Source organism: Mya arenaria, chromosome 9, assembly GCF_026914265.1.
Source record: "Mya arenaria isolate MELC-2E11 chromosome 9, ASM2691426v1".
NCBI classification, from domain to species: Eukaryota; Metazoa; Mollusca; class Bivalvia; order Myida; family Myidae; genus Mya; species Mya arenaria.
This window is the reverse complement of record NC_069130.1, coordinates 76,545,301-76,556,969: the sequence shown is the minus strand read 5'-3', so window position 1 is coordinate 76,556,969 and position 11,669 is coordinate 76,545,301. Positions and strand designations below refer to the sequence as shown.

At 34.0% G+C, this 11,669-nt stretch overlaps 1 protein-coding gene across 1 annotated transcript in view; it reads right to left on the bottom strand.

Moving 5' to 3' along the window:
* Positions 1-679: 679 nt before the first annotated feature.
* Positions 680-11,669, bottom strand: part of LOC128246634 (ski oncogene-like) — a 51,324-nt gene continuing 40,334 nt past the window's right edge. Inside the window, exon 7 of the mRNA XM_052964931.1 lies at positions 680-7,781. Coding sequence (XP_052820891.1) covers positions 7,434-7,781 — 348 coding nt within the window. The 3' untranslated portion in view covers positions 680-7,433. The remainder of the gene's footprint in view (positions 7,782-11,669) is intronic.

Genomic DNA, 11,669 nt, shown 5'->3' with positions numbered 1-11,669 from the left:
AGAGCAATAACTCAGTAATAAGCAAGAATAGAGTTATGGTTATTGTACACTGCACTTCCTCTAATTATGCTCTATCATTGTATGAAGTTTAATCCAATTCCATCCAGTAGTTTTTAAGTTATGCTCCGGACAAGGAAATTGCAACGGAGCGACCGACCGACCGACCACAGGGTGACTCCAATATACCCCCTTCAAACTTCCTTTGTCGGGGGGTATAAAGACAATCTGCAATTTTGATGCAACAAACTAGGACGTCCTCATTGATTCAATGAAATGTTCCATTCACTGCCTTGTATTTGAGGCCCTAGAATGCGAGTCCACTCATTTGTCAGTGTAAAAGTTTCATGTGGGGCGGGGCCTCATTGGGTGTGCCACAAATATGATCATGGCAGTAATATGCATCTAACAACTATGTATGTATACTGTTATCGCTTGATGTGTCGTTTGGCTAACACTGATCAAGTATGTACATACACTTTTTTTAGAAGAAAAACCCATTTCAGTGTGATATATCTTCGCGTCTTATATATCTTATAGACAGACAACCATCATTACTTCCAAAGAGTAAACTCACCAATAACAATAATTCACAAGCAATAATAGGTTCTTTACCCCCATAAGAACTTGTTTACCAAACACAGCATGACTCTTTGGGGAGTAATACACAAGAAAGTGAGGGTAAGCTTATGAAAGTTTATTAAGGAAACAATGACTTCCACACACTTGTTTCAATGTCACCGGAGAAATAAAAAGACTACTGTATAACAGATAAAACAGCTGTTTCTGGCACTGAAGAAATTGGTCTACCATTTCCACTATTGTGTTATTCTTTCATTTCAAAAAGATTATGAATATATTGTTGCAAAATTTTTGGAAGACTTTTGAAATGCTTTTTTGAATGAAATATAACATTTAAATACATATTTTTGAAACATGTAAAACTTGTTGCCTCCCTTTTCAAACAAAAAGTCAAATACTTAACTTATTAAAATATTATACTGATATAGTATAAGGGACAAAACTTCTGTATTAGACGGGGCTTATCAGACTACCTATTTCTTCAATGTCAGAAACTAGTACTGAACAAGAGATAAAAACACAAGTGTCAAATCACCCCTGTCAACAAAACAAGACGTGAACTAAAACGTACGTACTTATTGTTTACATATAGTGTATGTGTCCAGTGTACAATTGAAAAGAAAGTCAACAACAATATCATCGAAAATGAGGAAAGCATAGTCTATACTGTATACAATCATATTAAGCTGGGCCAGTCTTCATTAAGCATCTTAAGCCATTTCCTAACTTAAGTTGATTTATCGAAATCTTCATTAAACATATGAAGCCATTTCCTAACTTAAGTTAATTTTTTAAAATGTTTGTAGTCAAATTAAAAGAAATGTATAACTGTTTTTTAACACAAAAGTATGTATTTTCAATAAAGTTAATGAAAATAAAGTATTCCAGAAGTTTTTATACCAGATAACCAGTGAAATACTTAAATTCAGAAAACCTTAAGTTCGAGCAAGACTTACGATGCTTCCCGGTCTTAACAATTGGTTTGTATGCTTATTTCACCAAACTTAGTTCCATCACTGTTGGATAGAAAGTACCGTAAGATAAAAACATCCTTGCCTTCAACAAATTCACAGAATAACAATGTTAGCCTCATTTTTGACCTATCAATAACAGAAAATTGAACTATACATATATACTGGCTTACTATGAAAATAGTGTCGAAACACAATTAGTGACAATATGAAAACAAAGGTGTGGTGTGAAATGGACACATATATTTATACTGTCAACAAATGGAAGATATTTTGCAAATAAATTAAGAAAATCATCTTGTGTGTGAGATGAACAAAAAAAACAAAACAGTCATTATAATTATAATTTGTATGAAATCCTAAATTTCTTTTACACATTTGATTTAAAGTGTAAACACAAAGTTCATATCATTGTCCATATCAAAACATGCTTCCTGTACAAAACTGTTTTTTTTTATGGGTCCAGGTTTTTGATGCAAGTTTGAAATATAAAAGTAATCATTAAACAAACAACAATGTGCAGAAATTTAAAAATGAAAGAAGCCACCACAATGTGATTAAAAAATTAATTCAAATCAATTCATTATTTATGCAGCATCATTGAATAAAATTTGTAACACATTTTTTTTCATACCATCAGAGATTAATTTCATATTCATTTTTATTGTCTCCGCCGGGATAATCAAATACTGAAAATCTGATCCTGAAACCTTAGAGTACGAGGCTTTAAGCCCAAACTAGGGTTAGACCGCAGTAGAAATTGTTTACCAAGCCATTAATATAAACTACTTTGAAAGTACTTTTTTGTTATTGTAAAACAAAAATGTCTATCAAATAAATAAATAAATAAATAATGTATAAAAGTGATTAGCTCTCAATCAAGATTTCAGTATTAATCCTGAGTCTTGTTTCAATCAAGATCTTAAGGCTTGTTTCAATCAAGATCTTAAGGCCCATTTCAATCAAGATCTTAAGGCTTGTTTCAATCAAGATCTTAAGGCTTGTTTCAATCAAGATCTTAAGGCCCGTTTCAATCAAGATCTTAAGGCTTGTTTCAATCAAGATCTTAAGGCTTTGTTTCAATCAAGATCTTAAGGCCTGTTTCAATCAAGATCTAAAGGCCCGTTTCAATCAAGATCTGAAGGCCCGTTTCAATCAAGATCTTAAGGCTTGTTTCAATCAAGATATTATGGCTTAAAATTGTATTTTTCTATGCTGCGCAACTCAATTTTTGGCGTAACTGCGTATCGTAAGGACATTTATCCCATATATACTGCTGGTAACTTTACAAGTACTCTTAAGCAGCGGAAGTTTTACGACTAAGATATCTTATTGAAACAGGACCCAGAATTTAACCATCCCTGCACCCTGGTATCTTTAACAAACAGTTCACATTTCCTACAATATTCTTTAAAATTCATAAACATATAGCTGCTGTGGGATAATGGCAAATTTAATACAAGGTACCGTAATTGTTACAAATCAAGTACCTGGAAACTAAACACTGGTCCAAATATTAATCATCACGAAAATGATCCAATTAGTTTAGAAACATTTTCCCCCTTAGAACTCTACATAACTTTATCCAGTCGTTCTTAAATTCTGAAGAGTCATTTTCCAGATACATTATTTATAACAATTACGGTAATTTGTATACAAATGTTTGTGTTATGCTGCCAATATGGTGTTTAAGGAAGACCTGAATATAAACCCAATAACTCCTTCAGAACTACCAGCTAGCGAAGGTAGGTTGTTGGGACCCCCTGTAGTTAAACTAGAAGCAATATGAGTGGTTGTACCTCTGTGTTTCTTAATGGGTTAAAACAGTTATGCACCAACAAATATCAGAGGTCTTACACGGCAAATGGAGTAAAAATAATCGGGAATTTTATGACAATTTCACAAATATTTTAGTCACATGATTTTCTTTTCAGTTTTGCATGGACCTCATCATGTTCAGCCAAAACGAATCTTGTCTAAGAATTCAGTGGAATCCTTCTAATAAAAATATTTTGAAACAAAAAAAATGCAGGAGTTTAAAACTTAAACTTCGTTTGCGAAGAATTAAATTATTTTTTTCTTACATTCTTAATTCAATAATATAATGAGCTTAAATAAATAACAACATTTTATGATTTCAATTGTTCACAACATTAATTCTTAAACTTCAATTTTTTCAGTTTATTTGAATTTCACAAGCATAAAACAAAATAGGCAGACTTCCTTGGGTATTAATTCTTATTATGTAAAAATGAATTTAAGTAACAGTTTACGAGACAAAAAACATACTGGCCTTGAAAAAATGTCATTTCACAAAGTATTTTCACAATATTGGGATATTTTTTTTACGTTTTCATACAGCAAACAAAACAGCTTTCTTTTCTAGATACAAACTTTTAATGAAAAACATGAACATATGAAATTCTACCAAATATAAGTTTGCGCCACAAAAAATTGTTTACTCATACAAAAACGACAGGAAATGCCCTATTATAGAGTCAAAATTCAACAAAAAATTACATATGACACATAGAGATAACCGGGTGAAAGATATTTAACAAACTACAAAGCAATATCATGCAAATTTCTCACTTGGTGAAAAAGTTTTCCAAGAAAAAAAATGTCATTCAATGAACGTATGTAAATTATGTCACAAGCGAACTTCACTTCAACAACCAATCAATTTGAGGTATTTGCGGGTAAAATGCTTTTGCCTGATACAAAAAGCCCAGTCAAGATAAATACATCATCCAGCATTTAACGCCTGTAATAATGATAAAATATCAACCAATATAAAATAAAGTGTCTGTTGTTAACATATATTTTAAAGTAAGACAGAAAATGCTTTATTTTGCCAAAAAAAATTTTTTAATGCTATTGAAAATTGACTTCTTCAGGCAATGGTTTGTTTTTAAATAAAGAAGAAAACCCAATCACATAAAATTCCTCTTTAAGCAGGAAAATGCTGACTTACTGTCTCAGCAGGTAGGTACATGCCCTGTGGGTTTTTTATTTTTTATGAATTGCAAGCTGACATAGTGCTGATCATTCTGAACTTTGTTAATGCTAACAATGCTGATAACGTCATCGTTGTAAACTTTGAAATTGTTACTGCTCTAGAAGTTTAAAGGATACACTTGTAATTTGCTGTATTTCTAATAAGATTTGACACAACTGTTTTATCCATACTTGTTTATATTAAAATAGTGAGCACATCATGAAATATTCCACATCAAAAAGTCGTTAATCATGTTGTTACTTTTAACAAAGTTCTGAACAATCCACCCAATGTTACTTTATCACTGTCGAACTAAATATGGTTTTCATGAAGTTTCAGCTATGAGAACACAGAATATTTAAACAAACTAGACAAGAATTTATATTGACTGGACTTTTTTGCCATTTTGCTTCGAAGTCACCGTCTACATATATCGAAAGCAAATTTTATATATATATATAAAAATCACACTATAGCAAGAGTTTGATTTTGTTAAAGAGTTCTTAATTAAATTGTATTATTTCCATAAAAATGATATAGGCCATACAATTTATACGAATGAAGAGTGAAAAAAAATTGCACAGCATAATATGAAAAAAATAACCCGTTAAAAACAATTTCTCATAATTTCAAGCCTTTAAGTACAGCTTTAAAATAGAAGTAAGCACTTCTCATAACCCTAAATAATTTCAATATACATCTATGCACTTAAGTTCAACAATTTTTAAACAAACAGATCAAATATAACAAATAATATAATATTTATATCTAACCAACAACACAATTTAATACACAGAAGCAATTTTTTTTACAATGATTTTACTAGCTGCAAAATGTGACATTATTTACTTTCGGCGTTTACAAACAGTTGAAAACACAGACTACTTCATACAATACTTATATGATAACATTTTGTTCAAATTAACATCATTATTCGCTATGCAAGAAAATTTAATGAAAATATAGATGAATCGATTCCTGTAACTTTATCAAATGTTATCAACAATGTTATAAATGAGATGAAACCTTCTGATTGGTTGATTCTTACATCATTATACCACATCAAGCAGTGAATGAATTTACACAATATGTATATTACATGAAATGGAAGGTACTTATGAATGCGGTCAATAACTTACAATTACTTAATGACCATGGCAGTGCAGCATATAAAGTCAAGTGAGTTGATGATGACAATAAATTTTCAGGTATCCATTGTGCAAATATATTTAATCTTATTGAGCCATTGACCATAATGTTTAATTTTGGTGCCTGGTGATGCCATATATTGTTTGGTATCATTTGAAAGCGTAGTGCTAGCTGATAACTTATATGTTAAATAAATGGCCGAAATGCTTGCTGATAACTTTTATGTTAAATAAATGGCCGAAATGCTTGCTGATAACTTATATGTAAAATAAATGGCCGAAATGCTTGCTGATAACTTTTATGTTAAATAAATGGCCAAAACTACATTATGGGAAAATAATTGTAATTTGTATATTTGCCACTGAAACTGGCCTATTTTGCAATCTTTCCAGGTCAAAAGAGCATTTGTGATTACTTACGGCATATTTTATATATTTTCTTGCTCATCTTGTGATAACATTTCAAATGGTACCAAAAGTTAACATGGCGTCAAACTGCACAAGACCAAGCCTTGTCAGAGAAAATGAGAAAAAAATTCACGCATAAACGACTGAGCTGCAACTGAGCTGCGTTGAAGATAGCCTTTAAAATAGTCTAAAATGATCAACATTGCTTGTTTTGCTTGTGTTTGGATAACAGGGTCTTTTCCAATCTAGCAACTATGAAAACAAAACCATCACTTAGACAAAATGTCACCTTTTCTGTCAGCCTAAAGCCAAAGCTGGCAAACCCCCATGTTATTGACTCTTGAAGAGTAAACTTTCAAAACAGAATAACAGCAAAGCTAAGCTTTTTAAGTCTTAAAACACATCCGAGAAACATCAATTCTTGTACAGCATATTCACTTAACAGCACAATATTGACATGATTAATTGTCAGTTATTCGTAACTGTAATTGGACAAAATGGCCGACTTTTGCAACATTTTTAGCACAAATGTAACATGACTCTATATTCACAAATAGAACTTGCATATCAAACACCAACAATGATATAGTTTTATGATTCTGTAAATAACAAAGTGTACTTTTAATTGCTTAAAGATTGTGACCTTTCTTCATGATTTTGTCAATTTTCGTAATGTTTGAAATTTGCTACCTAACTATCATATGAATCGCTTCAGTAAACATGGTTATAGATGTTCAGAAATATATGCGATGCGAAATGGTCAGAAATTTAGAAAATTAAACCCTCACAAAATTTAAGCAATTTACGGTACTAGAAAAACACGAATTTGGTGCAAGTACATGACAGAAAGCAGCAGTTACAAATGGTTGTTATGGCAACTTTACACTGTTATACTATCAACTTCACTTGACCTTCAAACGCCTTCAAATATTCCCTCAAGAGTTTTTCAAATCACGTTTGACATTCTTATCCATACTTGGTCATTGAAACTCGTTAAACACGAGCAAACATAACACAGCAGGCATAACCTCTATAGTGCAACTAAGTGCATGAATCTAAAAACATCACAGACATAATAGAACTCAGTTTTTGAACTAGTAACTAGCTAAAACAAGACCACCCTCGATGAAATTCCAATTAGAAAATCCTAGTGTAGTTCTACTCCAGAATTGAAAAGTGCCATGTTGCAACGACATAATAATTACACCATGAATAGTCATCTTTAACAATCACTTTACAACAAACGTATACAACTCAATATACTCATATTACGTAAGAACCAAACAACACTGGTAATTATTAATCCCACAAAACAGATCTAATAGTCCTTCAAGTTCCATCCCGTTCTTTTTTAATGTATCTTTCTGCCGACACCCCTGACAGCCCGGCATACTGCTGCAGCATACTCGAGTGTAACATGTGTGCAGCGTAGCCCGCCAACAGGGCTGCCCCCGGTGTCTCCGACGGCGACCGCTGCGGTGGCGATCCCGATGGGCTGCACAGCAGTTTACAGTTGCCACCAGGGTAGCTTGCTTTTGTGAGATCCATAACATTCACCCCCATCTGTAGGAGCTTTTCCCGCATCATCATATTGTCGATACGGACCTGCTCTAGTAAAACCTCGTACTGCTGAAGTCGCGAGGACAGCTCCTGGTTCAGCTGTATCACTTTGCCCATCTGAAAATACACAAGTTCACAAATAATGATTTAAGCTTACTTGCAATCTGTCATTCACCACAAGTATTACTCCAGTATATTACGCTTTATCATTGTAAAATGTAAAAGATGTTTTTGTCCTCTTGCAAACCTCCCATAAGAAACACGTATTGGATTTTTATTACAATTACAGCTTGAATTTTAAAGTGTCTCTGTAGAGACTCTAAATTATAGTATGACTGAATAGTTGCATAAGCTGAACTTGGAGCGTTAATACACAGTCTGAGAAGAGAAATTAAATACAAGTCTTACAATTCAAAGGTACGTAACTCCAACATATACTTGTGAGAGTACAGATGTGATCTCAGTTGTCTCCCTTGCCTATAATAAGTAGCCCTGTGTGACAGTGCCGGGTGTTAGGAGCTTATACATTGTCTAGTTTCATTGTTATGAATCTGAATCATATCAAACAAGAGCTTTCACAGTATGTGACGAATGCCCCCGAATGTGACATTGACCTATGAACAAGGTCAGTACATGAAAAGTTGATCTTGCCTTTATGTGTCAAATACATATGGCAAGTTATTTTAAATTGCCTCTGAACATAAAAAAAAACACCCATACTTGACAACCTACACTGTTATGGCCTTATATTCAGAATTCCTTTGTGAATAAACACTTAGTGTATCGTTCACCTTAGAGGTAGGGACATGGGTGTTGAACACGACACGTCGTATTCGTATGTGGAACACATGTAGCAAGTTATTTTAAAATCTGTCCATACAAGAGAAAGTTACAGCCCGGACACGACAACCTATACCCTATGTCCTTATATGCAGCACTCCATTGTGAATAAACACTAAGTGTGACCTTGACCTTTGAGGTAGGGACACGGGTTTTGCACGCAACACGTTGTCTTGGTATGTGGAACACATTTGGCAAGTTATTTTTAAATCTGTCCATACAAGGGAAAGTTACAGCCCGGACACGCCAACCTATATTCTATGTCCTTATATGCAGCACTCCATTGTGAATAAACACTAAGTGTGACCTTGACCATTGAGGTAGGGACACGGGTCTTGCATGCGACACGTCGTCTTGGTATGTGGAACACATGTGGCAAGTTATTTTAAAATCTGTCCATACAAGGAAAATCTACAGCCCGGACACGACAACCTATACTCTATGTCCTTATATGCAGCACTCCATTGTGAATAAACACTAAGTGTGACCTTGACCTTTGAGGTAGGGACACAGGTCTTGCACGCGACACGTCGTCTTGGTATGTGGTACACATGTGGCAAGTTATTTTGAAATCTGTCCATACAAGAGAAAGTTACAGCCCGGACACGACAACCTATACCCTATGTCCTTATATGCAGCACTCCATTGTGAATAAACACTAAGTGTGACCTTGACCTTTGAGGTAGGGACACGTGTTTTGCACGCAACACGTTGTCTTGGTATGTGGAACACATTTGGCATGTTATTTTAAAATCTGTCCATACAAGGGAAAGTTACAGCCCGGACACGACAACCTATACTCTATGTCCTTATATGCAGCACTCCATTGTGAATAAACACTAAGTGTGACCTTGACCTTTGAGGTAGGGACACGGGTCTTGCATGCGACACTTCTTCTTGGTATGTGGAACACATGTGATGTGGCAAGTTATTTTAAAATCTGTCCATACAAGGGAAAGTTACAGCCCGGACACGACAACCTATACTCTATGTCCTTATATGCAGCACTCCATTGTGAATAAACACTAAGTGTGACCTTGACCTTTGAGGTAGGGACACAGGTCTTGCACGCGACACGTCGTCTTGGTATGTGGTACACATGTGGCAAGTTATTTTGAAATCTGTCCATACAAGAGAAAGTTACAGCCCGGACACGACAACCTATACCCTATGTCCTTGTATGCAGCACTCCATTGTGAATAAACACTAAGTGTGACCTTGACCTTTGAGGTAGGGACACGGGTCTTGCACGCGACACGTCGTCTTGGTATGTGGAACACATGTGGCAAGTTATTTTAAAATCTGTCCACACAAGGGAAAGTTACAGAGCCGACCGGACAGACGGACAGACAGTGCGATTTTAATATGCCCACCTTCGGGGGGCATAAAAAATCTCATTCAACTTCTAATCTTATTTCAAAGAACAGTATCTAATGAGAGCTTAACAATAAATACAACTTTACACCAATTTCATTTCCTCTTGTCTAATCTATATATCTTCAGTTAACCTCGCTCAACAAAATTTACATAAAATTTGCATTGGTGGAAATCTTATCACGCCAATTTACTTTAATCCTACAAAATGAATTCCAAATAAGGCCCAAATTGATGCATTTTATCTGAACAATACAAAGATGTTTACATTTCCTCTGATTTGTGAAGTTCCTCGCTGGTTTTAACAATTGATACAATATAACTACAGGAAGGGTACATGTTATAGTTTCAAATTTGTTTCTTCGGCATGAGAAGGCCTAATAACTCTATGGAGACCCATATTGCAATTATAAATTCTTGTTTCCAATTTGTGAAACCGCTAAAATTCAATTCCACAGCATTGCTTTGACAACACGCTCATAGATTAGATATTCCTGAAATTCTTAGAATTTCATGAAGTTTATGAACATTGAACAACTCTTTGACGACAGTTAATCAATACTAAAGTGTGTACGAATGCTTTGGGCAATTTCTTTCAGGCACCTATAGGAAAACCTTCCTGAAGCAGCTCATTTATTCTATTAAGTTTGGCTTGGAGAATAGATATTTTCTACACTGTTAAATGTCAAGCAACTACACAAAAGTGATATTTGAATGACAAGTACTATAAAAGTTTTGCTCTAAAATCAAAATTAATCAGTTACCCATAAAAAATGTAAAAGTGATCCAAGATATAAACATATAATAGTAAAGACATCTGAACATGGAACATTATTTGTAGAAACTTGGTAATCAATGTAATCTAAGGCATGCTTATATTAGTATTTTCTATTACAATAGTGTCAGGTGTGTCGTCAACAACATCTTCAAGGGCGCCTTTCTATATAACAGCAATTTAATACTTATTAATTCAAACTTTAAAGGTAAGTATCAAGTATATGATGTCTTGACATTTAAAGAAGATGGAAGGTAAATTAGGTATATAACAGATTTCATCAGGCAAGCCCACACATAAAAAGAGAAATAGGATAGTAAATTAAATGATTACATCGTGAAGCATTGATCATAATTTTCCATTACCTCATAAGGAGCATACTTTTAAGGGCAAAGTGTGTTGGTATTTCAAAAATTGGCAAAAAAGGGTTGTGATAATCATACTTTGACCTTTATTGACCTTTGATTGACAGGTTGAAAGGTTCAAATGGCCAAACCTTCCATTTACCACATAATGCTATTTATAGCCGACAGCCATATGAGTGAGTGCACTTTACACTTTACTTAACACTGCATGCTGACTGATAAATTAATGTTATGAAATCAAACACTTTTAACACCTATCCCTAACACTTCATACTTTTGTATTACTGTAACATTTATTTTCGGACATATTAAATTTCTATCTAAAATATTGCAGGGATTTAAACATAAAATATTGAATCCAGAAAATAAGCCATATTACACACTTGTTGAAATTAGACTTTTGGATGTACAAGCCTGAATTCTTATACTATTGCTGGGCATTTAATTTTTGAACAAGCCCTGCTGTATAAAATTCAGAATTTAAGCAAGCCCGGAGGACATTTTACCAGTGCAGGGCTTGCAGGCTTGTGTTAATTTCGACCACTGTTACCATATCACACCCAAAACTAGTGCAAATGCGAAAATCTATTTCCCCATTACTTTGCAAATGAAATTGGCATTTGTCACTGTATTTAAAAAAATAATTGTAAA